This window comes from Tenrec ecaudatus, chromosome 16 (genome assembly GCF_050624435.1).
Source record: "Tenrec ecaudatus isolate mTenEca1 chromosome 16, mTenEca1.hap1, whole genome shotgun sequence".
In the NCBI taxonomy this organism is placed as follows: Eukaryota; Metazoa; Chordata; class Mammalia; order Afrosoricida; family Tenrecidae; genus Tenrec; species Tenrec ecaudatus.
The window spans coordinates 46,900,551-46,918,783 of NC_134545.1; the positions used below are offsets into that span (position 1 = coordinate 46,900,551).

The 18,233-nt window shown below is 37.4% G+C and overlaps 1 protein-coding gene across 1 annotated transcript in view; it reads left to right on the top strand.

The window, feature by feature from the left end:
- The window catches only part of MICU1 (mitochondrial calcium uptake 1), a 209,022-nt gene that overhangs the window by 58,838 nt on the left and 131,951 nt on the right, over positions 1 to 18,233 (top strand). Inside the window, exon 5 of the mRNA XM_075534108.1 lies at positions 2,242 to 2,285. Within this exon, the coding sequence (XP_075390223.1) occupies positions 2,242 to 2,285 (44 nt within the window). The remainder of the gene's footprint in view (positions 1 to 2,241; positions 2,286 to 18,233) is intronic.

The window sequence follows — 18,233 nt, forward strand, 5'->3', positions numbered from 1 at the left end:
TGTTTTCTACAATTCTCTCTTATGTTTCCTATTTTCCATGTTGCTTTCTTTTTGGCAGTAGTCTGGGAAATTTTCTTATGCTAATCTTTTCATTTAAAAATATTTTAACATAGGTAATCTTAGTTTTAATTGTCTAGAATTCTTTGTTCTTCCCTTGAGTTCTCATAGAAATCTGTCCTGCCTTTGTGACTGTGATATCTTCTTCAATATCAGTGAGGCTACAAATTGAAATTGTTTTTCAATTTCCTCCCGTGTCTTGAATTTATGTTTCTTTTGCAGTCTCTGGTCAGTTGGTGCAGGTCAGGCTTTGAGACAGGGACACACTTTTCAGATAAGGAGCATGTGTAAACAAGTGTGTGGAAGCAGAAATGCAAAAAGCTCTCTATGAGCAACAGTAATTTGATGATTGTAATGTTATGGGCATAACAAGATAAGGACCTGAACTAGCATGAATACAGGGAACACTTTTGTTCTCAAGAAAAATTTGTTCTCAAAAAAAAAAAAAAGAAAAGAAAAATTTGTTCTCAGATCTCCCACCATCAGTCAAACAAAATACAAATCCACTGTCTAATTGTGTTGATTCTGATACATATAGACCCTATAGCACCCTATTAAATGAATTGTAAACTCCCTTAAAAATTAATTTATGTGTCTACAAGCCCAGAACTGCATTTTGCTTACTTGTTCTTTTACAGATATGTATGGGTCAGCCACTGTCCCAAGTGCTAGGCATGTAGAGCAGTGAGTGGTAAAGAGAGAAAAATCCTTGGCACCCAGACTTGGATTGGGCTCCAGGTAAACATGAAGGTGTCTGCTGCTAAAGAGATTTACATTCTCAGAAGTCCTGTGGGGAGTCACTATGAATTCAGATCGCCTTGATGTCAGTGGGCTTGCTTTCATTTTGGTTTCATCATGTTCAGAATTGAATATTCAGTAGTCCCATGGTAGCTAATGGGTTAGTCCGGGTAGACTAGAGAAACAAATCCAGGGAAACTCATGTGTATAAGAAAGAAAAAGAGTTTTTTGTACATTAAGAAACCATCCCAGCCCAGTCCAGATCAAGTCCATAAGTCTGATATTAGCCCATCTGCCCCATACCAACCTATATAGTCCTCTTCAGACTCATGAAACACATGCAATGATGCTGAATGCAGGAAGATCACAGGCCAGTAGGTGGGAGTCTTGTGGGTCCTGTGGCATTGTAAGCATCTCAGCGCTGGTAGGGGTCTCCACACGACTTCTTTGGCTCCAGAGGTCTGGCTCCATCAGTCTTTATCCATGTTTCTTCTCCACTGGGATGTCTCGTGGGGAGTAAGTAGAAAGAGAGAGAGAGAGAGAGAGAGAGAGAGAGTCTCCTGCCTCCAAGGAGGAAATACAGGAGTTCTCAGAAACCTCAGGGGAAGGCCATGTCCACACAGAGGCTTCATTGGCTAGATCCTCATTGACAGGCTAGACTCCACCCCTACACTCTTTAAAAAAAATCATTTTATTGGGGGCTCATACAATGCTTATCACAATCCATACATACATCCATTGTATCAAGTACATTTGCACATTTGTTGCCAACATCATTCTCAAAACATCTGCTTTCCACTTGAGCCCCTAGCATCAGCTGTTCCTTTTTCCCCTCCTCATGAACCCTTGATAATTTACAAGCCATTATTATTTTGTCATGTCTTACACTGTCCAATGTCTCCCTTCACCCACTTTTCTGTTGTCAGACCTCCAGAGAGGAGGTTATATGTAGATCCTTGTAATCAGTTCCCCCTTTCCACCCCACCTTCCCTCCACCCTCCAGGTATCACAACTCTCACCACTGGTCCTAAGGGGTTCATCTGTCCTATATTCCCTGTGTTTCCAGTTCCCATCTGTACCAGTGTACCTCCTCCAGTCCACCAGCTGGATTTGTAAAGTAGAATTGGGATCATGATAGTGGGGGGGGGGGGAGGCAAGCATTCAAGAACTAGAGGAAAGTTGTATGTTTCATCGTTGCTACATTGCACCCTGACTGGCTCGTCTCCTCCCCATGACATTAAATAACACTGTTGATATCTTTTAGTTTGACCATTTTGAGTCTGAAAAGTGAGACAAAGTTTTTGTTGCTTTGGCCTCAGTTGAATAAATATTGTAACTAAATTATCTAGTTCATTCAATGGAAAGATTAGAACTAAAAGAGCTGTCATTTTATGTTTCACTTGCAGTATATTCAGGGACTAAATATCTGTTTCTTTTCTTTCTCAGACTTGGGCCTGGATCAATATATAATAAAGCGCTTTGATGGAAAGGTGAGAGAACTATGATACCCGAGTGTGTATATTTTCTGTTGTTTAGTAAGATTCCAAAGTTCTTCTAGAATTGGATAGGAGAGATTCCAGAGTACCTTGTGTTTATCTTTTAAAGTTAATATTGCATAGTGATAGAAGGCTTGTATCTACACTTACCCTTAAATACCCTTACAATAAACAAAATCCAAAAAAACCAACAGCTTCTTCTGCCTGTGTATCTTTAAGAGATTGCCCAGTATATGCGTATGCTTTGACTGTTTAACTTAGTAGGTAGAAGCTTCAAAGTGATCATGTTTTGAAGTGTGCGCTTTCATTGAATGCTTATGCAGGCTTTACACTTCAGTACAGAAAAATGTAACCTCCGAGTGTCCATTTTTGTATGTAAAAAGTCTTGCAAGTTGCCTTATCCTTATTTAAATGAACTGAATAAAATTAAAAAAATAATTAACTAGCTCCTGCTATTACATGTGCATTTCTTGCAAAACACCTGCCTTCCTCAAATGTTCTCATAATATCCAGCAATAATCCTAACTGGAAAATCACAAAAGTACTTGTAAAATCATTATTATGATGGCCAGACAGATTTCACATCCTGTTTGCTGATAGTTCTTTGTTTTGTACCTGTGTAAGCCATGAAGTAAATCCATTGAGTATGGAGAACAGAACCTTCAGTACTACTATCTTATAACGCACTCAGTCAAACATGTTCTTCCGTTTTAGGGTGAAATCTCGAAAAAGAAAAAAAGCATATTACACAGGGTCAGAAAGACAGCTAAAGGATTAATTTTAAAGCCGAGCAAGAAAGTGCATCAGAAAGAAGCAAAAATGAAGCGTGACTTTACAAAGCGTAAAGTGGAGAAACTCAGAAGGAAACTCATGGAGTGGATGCAAAAGGCAGGATTTCAAAAGAGGGTTTAGATGGCGTAGGGGTAAGGCTTAGTGGATACGGATGCCTCTGCCTGAATTATTACATGAAGCTGCTTAACAATGGTATAGTCCATAAGTGGCCTGAATGAGTGCCAACCATGATCTGAGCAATCAGCCAAGGCTATCCACCTGAAAGTTACTTTTCCTATTCAGGTAACTTTGGGCCTAAAATGCATCCATCTGGGGATATCCTTTTTGGGTAGCCACATATTCTAAAAGAAAGAAAGACCAAAAAAGATATATAATTAGGCTAGGTGTTAAGAGACCCAAGTGTAGAGTCCTGACTTGCTTTGGGTCAGCCGCTTCTAGTCCTTGGTGTCTCTCAGTTATGTCACTTTAATAAAGGCTGACTGCAGACGCTGATGGGAGAGTACAAGTCTCTGGTCTGTCCTTGTGTCACACAACAGCATAGAGCGTGACTAATAAATGTTTGGTGATTTGCAGAAAATCAGTCAGTTAGTAAATCACATCCTCCTTGGAGGTGTGACTTGTTAACATAGCAATCTTTTTGAGAGCGCAGGGCCTCTAGAGCAGTGTGAGAATGCATTCGACTCATGTAGTATATGTAAACCTGAAAACTTAAAGAAGTTGAATAAATGCAAGTTGCGTAGCAGATTTACATGTTGTAATAGGAGTTTACCAGAGATTTGGCCAACATAAAATCCTTAATGGTATCTCTTGTTTCATTATGCTGTTTAATTTTTTCTTATTTTGGCTCAGTAAGGATCCACTTAATGCTAAATTTTTTCAGTTCAGCTTTCAGAATGGCTGATGGGTTTAATTTTTATTTCAACTATATTAGATAAATGGGCATTACGTTTTTTATCAATGTCATTTGGAATATTTTATTTCCACTTATTTTTGCAAAATAGCAGGAGTAATAGGATACACTAAAATATTAAAGTATTTGAGTACTCACCTGAGGGGAAACAAAAATGGCAATGTTTCTGTGTTTGGAAGGCAGGCCTGGAAGGCTGTATTTGCAAATGTGTATTTGTTCACTGAAGTGTCCAATTCTGAAATTGGCATGTGAAAGGGACAATTAGAGGTATGAATACATTGTACATGAAATGTATGACTCGTATACAAGCCATATATTTTAAAAATTTGTATTAAAAGTGACTTGTTTATAAAAGTCACTGACACTAAGGTTGCTTTCATGCTTCCCGGGGAAGTTCTGAAAAGAAAAAAATGGAGAACTCACTTGAGAATGAGTAGAAGTGGGCCATTGGCCTTGAACCTTGGCAAGGAGTATAAAAGCGATAGTTCCCTTCCATCCATGTTATGATATGCATTTTGAATCCCTTTTCCAGATCCTCTATCTAAATTTTATATTCATTTCTGTGAAATGCATCCTGAAGGTTTTTTGTTTTGTAGCTAATATTAAGCTTCTTAAATAGGATTTTAAAACTGATTTCACCTATGATTTATATCATTTTGGATTATCTTTTTTTTTCATATAAAATTTAAGAAACTAGTTTCTATACTTTTGCCCAGATTAAAACCTCCTTTATTTTATCTGTTAGCAGTGCAAAATTCACTAAGTATTTGATCAGTTTAAGTTTTTCCAGTTTTTTTATGTTTTTAGCCCTTTACTCGCTAACCTTAAAGATCAGTACTTATTCTACTGCCAATCTTATTGTTTGTGCCTTTGGCTCTTCATAACTCTTGTTATCTCAAACAGGAAATTTTAATCCTTAAGTAGCAGTGTCTTGATTATATAAATCCTAAATTCCATTTGGTATTGAAAAACAGATTTCCATGGTAATTATTGTAATTTGCATGATATATTTTGTTAAAAAGTGAACACCATAGGGCATACGTTCCCAAGCGTATTTGGCCTACTGCCCACCTTTTCAGAAAAAAAATTACTCAGCATCCTCCTGACAATTAAAAGCCTTTGCACTACAGCCCACGGCCCAGGATAAAGTATAGTTACCTGGTTTAGTAACCCCTCTGAATCCTTCCAAAGACCCCTAATGGGCAGTATCACCCTTAAGAAACACTGCTCTGGAGTAATTGGCTTTTACATTTATTCTGATCTTTAAATAATGTTTTAATTTTAACTTGGAAAAGAAATTAGTCACAACCGCTTAAAGAATTACTTGCTCCCACCATCTTAGCCTCCATTCTTTTAACTTTTAACCACTGATGAACATACATCAACAGTAGCAAATGCTTTGTTAACACTAGCTTATTATATTGCCTTCTAATTGCAATACGCGTTAATCTTTTTTGATCACTGAAAGTAAGAACAAGATGAAAATAATATATTTTCTCATTTGTACTTGAATTTCATAGGACCTCCACATTGTAATGTAGACATGAATGACCCAGATGGTGGGGACAGATAATTGAGTTATTATTTCTTGCTTTGGTACCCATTATCAACTCTCCTATTCTTTTTAACTGACTGGGAAATTCCCATGACAAACAAAATTTCACTAGTGGTCAGTGAAATTGAACCTAAGTATCACATCTTATCATCATTTTAAAGAGACTTTTGAGAATCCAATACTACCTTTATGTTTTTAAATGCGTGCTACTTACTCTCAGGACACTAGCAATTTCCTTTGTTGAAAAGTCATGAAAACTATTATTTTTGGTACCTAATAGAGGCCTTGTATAAAGAATGGTTAGCACCTGTAGTCAATGGCCTTCCTTATATCTTTAGGACATATCAGGAAAATTTTTGTAGGCACTGTATATGCTCGAAATTAAGCCGAGCTTTTCAGCGCATTTTTAATGCAGTTTTTGTGGTAAAATCGGGTGCTTTGGCTGATATTTGATTCAGCTTATAATAAAGTATATATGGTAAGTGATATTTTTAAAATAATCAACTAGAGTTAAGAATTTTAAAACTTCAAAACATGAACAAATTCAGATTTTTCTCTGAGAGGATATTTGAAATCCTTGTAAATAGCTTATTGGCACTATTTTGTAGAGATGATAATAAAAAGCATGGCCTGGCTTCCATTTTAGTAATAATGTTACAGATTTTAAATGCACACACCTCCCTGTCCATGTATTCTTCTTAGATCTGTTCATACAGGCTTTTCATGAATTTTGGATTCTTTCTTTAAGGAAAACTATATATTTTGGGGGGTTTAATTGTTTTAATTACCTAGTGATTGGCCTATAAACATTTCTAAGAAGAGGTTTTATGCTATCCTATTGTCAAATCTTTCTTTCATTTAACCATTGAGTTGCTGTTTTTTGTTGTTTCTTAATATCTCAAGTGGTTAATGTCCTTCGTGATTACTCAGTTTTCTACTACCTCTCCTTTCTTTAACTAAGCAAACCAAAAAATAGAAATTATGGGGTGTTTTAGTCCCTGTTACCCTCAATAGACCCCTTTATCCAAATCAGACACCATGTTTTTCAACATCACAGTAGCCTCTGCCTAATCCACGGCACAGACTTCAAACACAGCACCTGTAGTAGAAAGCCGCATGGTCTAGGTCTGTGTGATGAATACTGAAACAGTGAAGTCCACTTCCTGTTTGTAAGTAAGAAAACTTTGCCCTTGAAACTAGTGTGCATTGTCATTATTTCACAGTTTACTTCTTTTTCAGAAAATACGCTTGTGATATTTTCCTCTCTATGAATTCCCTTTTCATCCAATCTCTCCCAGAATATTTTAGAAGCACCACCTCTGATTTCAGAATTTTCATTTTTGCTAATATAATATAATGTTTAGAATTTCAATGAGCCTTCCACTTTTGGAGGAAGAAATTAGCATTTAAATGTTTCTTTCTATCTCCTTTATTAATATTTGTTCACATGGAACAGGAAGACATTTTATACCACATGACAACGATATATTGTCAACATTCCGATGAATCGCATGGTCAAAACCTAAAAAGGGAAGTACTCCTGGTTTGTGTAACAGAAAAGATTGATCAACAGGAAAAAAACACGAGAAAGCAAAGCTTTAATACAAGCAACCACTCTTAATTATTTACTAGGTAAAGGTTCTTTAAAATACCGGTAAATTGACTTTCAATCGCCCTTCTCTGGGACAGAAGATCTCTATTTACTCACGTGTGGGCACTTTCTTTTCCCCTATAATGTTACTGTCTGAGTGCTTTATTTGAGTTGTGATTATTTCATAAAAGCATAAGATATGAGTCTAGAATAAGAACCTTGATATGTAGAATGAGCTATGTAAGCAATTGCTTGCCCTCTTAAGATTGAAATGTGTTTCAGATCAAAGAAATTCAAATTAAGAGAATGCGGACTAAAATTCTCATGAGACAGACTTTGATGCATCTTCACAGATTTATTTGAACTTCTTAAGTTCTGCTTAAACTTAGGTAGCAGATTGGATTTTCTTATGTAATTTTACACTGTTATTTAGTACCCCTCTATTTCTTGCAGCTTCCAGAGATTTTTTTAATCAAGTACAAATGCTTGATAAATTAATCTATTCAGATTTTTCTGTTGAAAATATGAATATGTGGAAAGAAGTTGGTGGGTTCTGCTCATGATCAGTATTTTCATATGTCCTATCATTCCCATTTTGTTTTAAAGAATGAATTCTTAAATGATCTTTAATAAAATGCATTGTAATACATGGACATAATATTCTTTACTTAAAGTTGTTCTTGAAAGAAACTGTATGCAAGTAGGGGATTTGGCAGTCCTAGATTCTAATCCTAACTTTGCCATTAAAAGTTTAAAATGTTGGGCATTTAAAACTTTTTTTAGTGTAATTATTATTTTTTAATTGTGGCAAAAAATATACACAACATTCCCCAATTGAACAACTTCTTCATGTATATTTCAGTGTCATTGATTCTGCTCCTCTTTTTTCCAACCACTATTGATAACCTTTTCCACCACCAGTAACCAAAAGCCTCCTAAGCAAAAACTCTTCCTCATTCACCCATGGTGACCATTGGTCAACTTTGGGTTCTTTCTTTTTTTAGTACTTTTCTTGATATAATATTCACATATCATATACTTCCACAGTCAAATTTCTTTTTTTTGCACTTTGGTTTTTTTTTAATGTTTTATTAGGGGCTCACACAACTCTTACCATAATCCATACATCAATTGTGTAAAGCTCGTCTGTACAATTGCCCTCATCATTCTCAAAGCATTTGCCCTTTGCATCAAGTCTTCTTTTTTCCCCTCCTTCCCCGCTTCCGTCTCCCCCCTGAACCCTTGATAATTTATAAATTACTATTTTGTGATATCTTGCCCTGTCTGACGTCTCCTTCTCCCCCTTTTCTGTTGTCTGTCCCCCAGGGAGGAGGTCACATGTAGATCCTTGTAATCGGTTCTCTCTTTCCAACCCACTCTCCCTCTAGCCTCCCCATATCGCCCCTCACAGCCCTGGTCCTGAAGGGATCATCCGCCCTGGATTCCCTGTGCCTCCAGCTCCTATCTGCACCAGTGTACAACCTCTTCAAATTGCTTTTAAAAAGAGTTATATATACTTCATCACAATCAGTTCTAGTATCCCTCCTCCTCCTCCCACATTCATTGTTTGCTCTCCAATTCTTCTCACCCTCCCCCACCCCCACCCTCACCCCATGCCCAGCCCCAATAAACTACTGCATGAGTTATTGTCTGTCTGCATTCTCTCATTTTCTTCATAAACTAGGAAACCTAACAGAAACAATAAAAAATGAAAACAAAATGAAACAGAAAGAAGCCAATAATAATATCAAGAAAAAAATTAAAGAGTTATAAAGAAAAGACCTCAAATGGTATTTTAAAAGCTGAAGAAGAAACTTCCATCGCGGATTAAGCAGACCTTAGAGCAAATTCAAATGGGGCCAAGAGGAAGGCCAGCTGAGCACGTATCCTAATGTACCTTGATTCGTCCACCATGATTAAGTTCGCAGTCCCATCTTAGAGTGCAGCACTTATATGCTGATATTCTCTAACAGGGACGTTCTTGTTTAAAAACACAAAAGTGTAACTGTCCAAAAGAATGTGCAAGCAATTTCAAGTCCTGGAGACCAGAAGTCCTCCACAAACGTTTCATAGCTTCATGTTATTTACAGTGACATTTTAGCCCTTTTAAAGAAATCCGTTAATAAATTTATTCATTGATTGTCACTTTGTTTTTCAAGGTGAACCGTGAAATTTTTGAATGAAAAAATGGCTTTGTTATTTGAGACTATTATAACCAATCATAACAGTACAAAATGATTAGTTTAAGCTTCGTTCATATTTATTTATGGGCCAGCCACTGATCTCAGTACTTCCATGTAATAGCTCATTTTATCTAAGCAATCGCTCTCTTAAAAAGGTCATTGTTCTTACCACGTTAGACACCAAGAAACAGGCACACACAAATGTTAATTAAGTAGCCTAATGTTAATTAAGTAGCCTAAAATCACACAGCTGGCAAGTGATAGAGCCAGGAGTCTCAGCTGGCTCCCCTCCTACCCACTCTTCTGAACCACCACGGACCTAGGTAAGCAGTTGGCATCTGTGGCCTAGTAGTGAAGTGAACTTGCTCTCATCAATTGGTTCTCTCATTTTACTGCCTTCCTATAACTTGCTAAAAGTAGGAGTTGTTAAACTCAACCATTTTGTTTTGGTAACACACAGGTTTCTTATTGTAATGTGCCTTCATATTGGTTCTGACTGACAGCAACCCTTCATAGTACAGAAAATCATAGCCCAGTCCTGCACCATCACCATAATCCTTCCTTTGTTGGAGTCCCTGTGTCCACCCATCTCGCTGCAGATGGTATCTTCTTCATGTTCTTCTCCAGGGACTGATTCCTCCTGATAACATGTCTAAAGTGTGTGAGGAAAAGCCTTCTCGCCATCCCTGCTAATAAGTACTATCCTGACTGGGTTTTCCTAGCAATCCGTGGTAGATTCAGTATTCCTCACCAATATTTTTAAGATTTTCTGTATTCATTTTTCAGCTTTCACGTGCATATGAGGTGATTGACACTACCATAGCCGTGTCAGGCACACTGGAGTTCTCCAAGTGATAGGTGTATTTGATTTTGAACTAAAGAGGACGTTTGCCCAATGCAAATCGTTTACCACTGCAATCATTTGATTTCTTGGCTGCTGCTTCCAGTGGATGCTTCCATGCAAAATGAGATACTGGACAGCTGCAGTCTTTTCTCCACTTAGCATAATGTTGCGTATTGGGCCCACTTGTGAATAGTTTTGTTTATTCTGAGGTATAATCCATACTAAATACTATAGTGTTCAATAAGTGCTTCAAGTCATTTCACTTTCAGCAAGCAAGCTTGTGTCTTCTGCATCTTTCTGCCAATCCTGATCCACATTCTTCATGGAGTTCCAATTGTTTGCACCACATACAGATTGAACAATGAGCAAGTATGGTAGAAACCCACAATAACTTGAAAAACCACATCATATTTCATTTTGAAGCCACACAGATGGGCACTGTCAGAATATATCACACGGAGAAAATGTTTTTTCTGTTTCACATTATTTCCTCTCACCAGCTTGTATGTTAAATGTAGTGTCATTTATATGGGGCTTTTAGGTGCCATCCAACTGGTTCTGACTCTTAGGCCCCTGGGTACAATAGAACAAAACACGCCTTATGTGAAACCCTGCCCTGTTGTTTGCCTTCGCATCATCGTTGTTATGTAAATATTCCTCCTGGTCCCTCTTTATAATAGTCCTTGGATGGTGCGGACTTTGAACTCACGTGTTGCTAACCAAGAGATTGGTAGTGCCAGTCTACGGGGAAAGCATCTCAGACTAAAACGGCCCGGTGATCTGCCCCCAAACCACCCTGCACTGTTCCACTTTGATGGCCGTGGGACTGCCATGAGGGACAAGCACTCATTTAGAATGAAATTCAATTTTTGAAATGAATTCAGTTACTGATTGAACATTTTTGGAATTCTGTTGACAGCTGCTTGAATTTTCTTTTTAGTGATATTTTAAATTTTCATTCTTTCTTATCCAAGTCCTTTAAGTTGTTTTCAAAACATTTTCCCATAAAGACTACAGCCTTAGAGACCCACTGAGTTTCTTACTCTGTTCTATAAGGTTGCTGTGAATCAGAATTGACTGATGGTAATGAATTTGGTTTTTGATTGGTAGGTCTTCTTTCATATTAATAACCTCAGTTTTTCTTTACACGCCATAGAAAGTTGGATCTGTAGCATCTTCCCTGTCGAATATTTTCCAGGGACTTCCCATTTTGAGCAGCTAGTTCTGTATTTGAAAACTGTGTAAGTGATTGGAGAATTGATTGTGTTCTGAACTACATAAAGCTTGTGGCAGGATGCTAATAGGAGAAACCGTGTAAGATGGAGGACTGTGGTGGAAGCCCCTGTGTTCTCTGCCAGTTAATTTGTCTAAAAACAAAAAAAAAATGTTAAATCCATTTGAAGTTTGGAGATAACCCTGGTGAAGTAGTGGATTACATGGTCAATTGCTAACTAGAAGATCAGGAGTTCAAAACCACCAGCCACTCCATGGGAGAAAGATGAGGCTTTCTACTCCCATAAGTAGTTACAGTCTCAGAAACTCACGGTTTAGTTCTGCTCTGCCCTATAGTGTCACTATGAGTCGTAATTGACTTGGCAGTGGGAAAACAGTAGCTAAATTATCTAACCTAAATTGCTGCATCCAAGGCCAGCCTCCCTGATGTCTGACTTTTTATTACTCAAGTGGATTGCACTTTATTTAGTGTGACTTGATTTGAGAAACAGCGTATTTCCATGTAGCCATCCTGAAATTTCCTTAGACACTACTAATATGCTGAACTCATCCAAGTTCAGTTGCCTGCCTGTTAATAGGATGGTAAAGCAACTAAAATAGAGCCCTGGAAAGATTAAGGAGGCATCTTAAAATAAGAAAGTTAGTGAGAGGTTTCTACTCCCCTGGGGTTGGGCCCGGGTGGGGAGGGTGGGCCTTGGGGTAGAGGAGGGAGGCAGATGAAATGTTTGTTTCTTTTCTTTAAAACATATGTAACTTTCTGTATTTTTTTTTGTAAAAACATGGTGTCTTCTACAACTGTATGTTTAATTTTATGCTCCTTTGGAACTGAATTTTGTTTTAACTGTGCCTAGCAGAAATTATATAGGACATTTTTATGTGTTCCTCATTTTCTCTTTCCAGATGTCTGGTGATCTTATTACAAGTGTTTAATTGGCTGTTTATCTGTTATAATGTTTTGTGATATATAATCAATGTCAATTTTTTTCCTTTTTCTCATCTTCTGATCAGGATTTCTGGCAGGTATTGACTCAGCAGCATGTGCTTTAAATTAATGCTCCAAAAGCCATAATCGTAATGCTTCAGGAAAGGTTCAGTGCATGCTCAGGTCCTTCCCATTGCTCCCTTCAGAGTAACTCCATTCTGTCTACCTAAATTAGCATACTTTATCTTTAATATGGCAATTCAGACACTGCACGTGTCCTCAAGAATACAGAACGTAGCATCATTTAAAGGAGGCTTTCCACATTAAGAGCTACACAAAAGATGGAGAACCTTTGTTTAAAATCACTGTGATCTATAAGGTATGCTCAGTTGGTTGGGTTGTTTGGTCTTATTTGAGATGCCATGTTCCCAGTGAACTGTTAATTGGCACGGAAAGCGATCTTTCGGGTTTTTAAGTCCTTCTGTAATAAACATAGATAAGCATTTCCCTAGTTGCACGTTGTCTTTCCAGCTAGTCAACAACTAACTGGGAAACACAGCAGACATATGGAGAAAACTGGGGGGAAAAAATCAAGTTTTAGGCTGGCAAAAACTGCTTTTAAAAATTGATCTTTGAAAGCTCTGACCCTTTAATTTATCTTATAAAATTATTAAAATTTATTAAATTTTAAAAATTTACTCTTGCATTTCTGACAGCTAGCAGTGCTAAAACTTTAAACTGAATTTAAAACATTTCGTGGTTTAAAATGATGATAGAATTGGTGACAATCACAAGGTTTTCTTTATTTTAATAGTACATTTTTCTATACTTCTTTGTTTTTAAAGTCGAATATATATTTAGTAGTCCCCATACCAACAGAGTTACAAAGAGTGGGAGGAAATGAGAGAGATGAACTTGGCATACAAATGGCTAAGTCAAACTATCTTGTGATTGGTGCAACAGATTATCTTCCAGATATCATCTGAAGCATACCAATGAATAATTAAACAATTTTGGCCCCAAGAAAGATCATTAATAATCCCATTGTCTATGTTTCTAATCCTGGAGATTCTATGTGTAGTTAAACGGTCAGAAGGATGTAGGAAGAATAAATCAGCGTAGATGCTAACGTCTGTGATTGGGATGACTCCTGGAAGGACCATGTGCAAGAGGCAGGGAAAAGCTCCTGTCCCCCTTGAGAGCTGTCTGCTTTGTATTTGGTAGGCTCCCTTGCCAGAGTAAGCAGCAGAGAGGAGGAAATGGAAAATGCTTGCAATCCTTGGGTAAATCCTCTGACTCCTGCAGCTTTGAGTAGTTCACCACGATAATTGACAGAGAGCATCAGTTTTCTATACACTTTCACTATTGAAGCTAGTAGCCTGTGTTGATCATAGATTTTCAATCAAGTTAACTGCCTTAGTGATATCTTTATGTGTCAGGGTAAATCCAGCCCCTAACACATCATCCCGGGCCCGGTAGGTTCAATTGTACAGCGATAATAAGTAAAGATTTTAGTAAAGTCATAGAGAGCATGAGAGATAGAAGAAAGATTGAAATAATGGAGTGAAACACAAATTTCATGGTAGCAATGCTCACCTCAGCCTCACTTGGTGGTCCACAGGGAGAGATATATTTATTGCTAACCAAGGCTTTTATATTCTCTGGGGACATGCTAGCCCCCTAATTACAGGTGAAGACATATATCACAGGAAAGGTTGTGCTATAGGTAATACAGTAATGGGAGGGGGATAATCTAGGGGTATACATGCAATAGGAAGAGGAGGAATTGGGGGTATACATGTGACAAGATGGGCGGATCCTAGATTCAGGATGGCAGCCTAATTTTGGATGTCACTGAGCCGGTTTGACCTGTTCTATGGATCTCCATAGAAACCATTATCAATAGAGTGTGAACCCCACCTACAGGAACCAAGCTAATGGTTGCAAGCCTTTAGGCAGAAGTAGGCCATTGTCCTTAGCAGCAGGGAGTAGGCCTTCCCTTGGTGGGACCAGACTGTAGTCTGGGAGTTGACTGCCTTCAGGGAAGTAACTTGACAATTATTTATCACAGTGGTAAGCAGTATCTTAAATCTAACATATTTGGGGGAGACAATTTGGGAGAAATCTTTGTTTCCCACACTTATGAGTAAGCACCTGTTTTCTGAATAAGCTTTTTATCTTAAAAAAAAAGATAGAACAGTAATTTTCCCCTTAAAATAGATTCTGGAGAATTATCTATTTGGGGTTCTATAAATATCAGTGATTCTGATGACACTAGCGTGAATCCTTAAGGGACCTTTCTTGCTTGCTTCCTTGAAAGAACCTGCCCTCTGCATGCCAAGTTCCTCTTGCCTGTGCAAAGTCTGGAATTGTTCTGTTTTCCTGGTAGACTAGAATGCTGTTCTTCAGATGCAGCTTGTTAACAGTGTGATGTACTCATTCTATTGCTGTGAGGAGTATCTGTAATGTCTCTTTCCAGTCTCTGAGTTCCACCACTACTAAGGTCCCTTGGTTTAACCCATTTGCTTATTCAAGCTTGAAAGTAGAAACGGGGATTCACTCCAAAGGAGATCGTAGTTGCTTTGGTTGCTCCAAATATTTGGACTCAAATTATGATGTCTTTATATACATTTTTATATTAGAAGCTCATATGTTTGAAATTGGACCCATCTGATTTATCACTGTTGATTTTGAAGGCACAAACATTTCTAACATCTTCAATTTTAGCTATTTATCATTAAGCAAGATTTTAAATTCACTTTGACATTAGGGGACTTGATTCCAGATATATTTAGTTTTTCTTACTATTGTAGCAAAAATATGCTACCATTTAAGGTCACACAAATAAATTTGTAAGAAAGCTAATCAACAATTTATTTTTACTTTTCTTCTGGTAAAATGGACTCTCAACTTAGCCAAAACAACTATTGATGAACTATAATTATAGAGAATGTGTGAGAACAGTTTTTGCTTGCGTATTTGTTTTTAGCATGATGGATTTTCAAATTTTTTGATCAAAATTTAGAACTTCATCAATTGCAGGTTAATCTAACGTCTATTAATAAAACTGTAAGAAACCATTCTTGAACTGATGCTTATTTTGAAAAGCATTAAAATATACATTTGAATAAAGTTTCCTACTTAGTTTCAAGTTTACTTGAATTCAGGCTAAGCCCCAAGGTTAATATTTCACGGTAACGAATTATATTTTGCTTTTGAATATCCCTTTTTTAGAAACTGCAAGCAATATAGATATATACCCAGTGTATTCCTGTACATTTTGTGCAAAGTAACATATAATGTTTACTAGCATGCACTCTGGAATCAGACCATGGTCTCTTGTACCATTTAAATACCATTTTTACCGTGAACTGCTTATTTTGCTTCTATAAGCGTTAATTTTCTCAATTGTAAGGTGAAGGTAATACTATTACCTACCTCATAGGTTTGTATGGAGGACTGAAAAGAGTACAATAAGCACAAAACAAATATAGTAAGTCCTGGCTAGAATACGGAGCTATAATTTTTAAATTATTGGCATCGCTTTAATGATATGCGGTGCTCAAGGGATGCTCATAACTGTTTGGTTTCAAGGTTGATTTTGAAATCCTTTAGCTTCATCCTCCAGAGATGATAGTGACTCGAACAATATAAATCAAGGATGTGAAGAGTGATCCTCCAAAAAGAGATTATTTTATTTTTGTTCTTATGTTGCATTTTTTTCCTAATGAGAGATGAAACTTCTATATTCACTTATTTCTCAAAAAAATTGTTCTTAAGGTTGTTTTGACATTAAGTGGAAGGGAAGCTTTTTATAACTCTTGTGACTCCACACCTAGGAGTGAAGCCGAGTTTGCCCACTGCCAAGTTGAAGCCCCACAGCCAAGTTATCGCCACCATGTAGGGCAGACTAGAACTGCTCTTTGGTTTTCTGAGGCCGTAAATCTTTACAGAACCAGAAAGCCTCTTCTTTCTCTCCCAGTGCCCATTTGAACCACTGACATGCACAGTACCCAACACTGAACGGACTGGGCCACCAGGACTCTGCCATACTGAGCCCAGGGCAGTGTTCTTCAGCATTGAGCTGTGTGGGTGGCCAAAGCTGGCAATTAAATTCTCAAGTTTAAGTAGCAGGTGAGCAATAATGACAAAACATACTCTGCTCATCCGGAGCTAATGTTAGGCAAGTACTTAGGAATCGTGTAGTAGAAAATTAATAGAGTTCAAGATTTTCCCCTTGTAGAAGTTTGCTGCTACCTCATTAGATACTGGGGACTGAAATAAATCCTTTCAGTAAAGTTGTATCATTTCCCTGGAAGTTAATGACTTTATAGTACTTTTAAAATTTTTATCATTTTACTCAAACCTCTGCCTTAAAAAAAAAAACCCATCTTCATTAGTACTCATTTTCTCGATAGCCAGTTAGTTAATGAAATATGAGATCATTTGTATTTTAGGTTTTTTGGAATGGTTCTCAGAACTTAATAAGGTGGTTAAAATTGGGACTGAAAAGAGAACTGCTTTCTGGCAGGTTGCAATTTGTAGTATCTTAAGCATTCACCTTCCACAATTTGTTGCATAGTGATTTGTATTCATGTGCCTCAAAAGCACTGTAACTTTTGAAAATCCTGGAAGAAAATCTGAATCAAGAGAAGATAACTACTATAATTGGAAGCATCATAATTTATTTTTTCTCTGGCATTCTCCCAAATTCTGCCTTTCTACAACTTCAGGGAGGGGTGTGGAGGAAGCGTAGCACATGTTAACTGTGCAACATTTTGTTTGATTGGGAATAGTGTGATTGCTTAAGACTGGTATCTTAACCAAGGCTTTAGCGTCCATCTATGCGCCAACATATAATGAAGTATGAGCATTAATTGCATGGGGAAACTGCTGAATTTTCTCCCCATACCCTGACTTGACTTAAGTTTTAAAATAGTCTTTGTCATTTGAAAATTATATACCAAAGAGCATTTTCAGGGAAAGTATTTTAATTATCTCCATTAATTTATTTTTAAAATATAAGCACAATTGTTGCTTGAGCGACTTAGATAAACTTTGAAAATTATTTCTGTAACATACCAAAGGTATTACTATTAGAGTCTGCCAATTATTTCTGCTTCATAAAAGATTAGAACTTCAATAGTGAAACTATGTTCCTTATCCAATTTTCTATATACTAAACATGGTTTAAAATCCTAGATGGTAGGGAACCCATCTATTTTTCAGGCATATTCCATTGACACAATCTGATAGAAGAAAGTTTGTGTAGAACTTTAGAACTTAAAAGGTGAGTCTTGACTAGAAGAAATGATGCGATTTAGCTTGTAAGTATACTTTTTTCTCGCTGGCCTCACCCATTTGAATCTCAAATTTAAAAAAAATACATGTTTTTCTGTGGGTCAGGAATTGGAAGCAATTTGGCTACATGGTTTTGGCTTCCATCTCAAACAGTAGTTAAGGCCTAGATCCACTTGTTGAAGTTGGAGGAGTCGCTTGCTTCCAAAGTGGTTTACTCCATGGCGGGTGAAATAGTACTGATAGCTCCTGGACCTGGTAGACCTCTCTATAGGCCTTGTTGAGTGTTTTCTTTTTTCTTTCAAAATGCAATATGCTTCCCCTCAGGAGAGTAAAGTAGACACCACAAGGCCATTTGCTTACTTTGGACATGTGATCAGGAGAGACTAGTCCCTGGAGGACATCAAGTTTTGTAAAGAACAGCAGGGGTAAAAAAACAACACAGGCCCTCAAGGAGATGGATTGACACAGTGGCTACAACAATAGGTTTAAGTTTGGGAACAATTGTGAGGATGGAGCAGGATCTTGCATTGTTTCAGTCGTGGTACATAAGGTTGCTATGGGTCCAAACCAAACCGATGGTACCTGACAACAGCTATCAATCAGTTCATCTG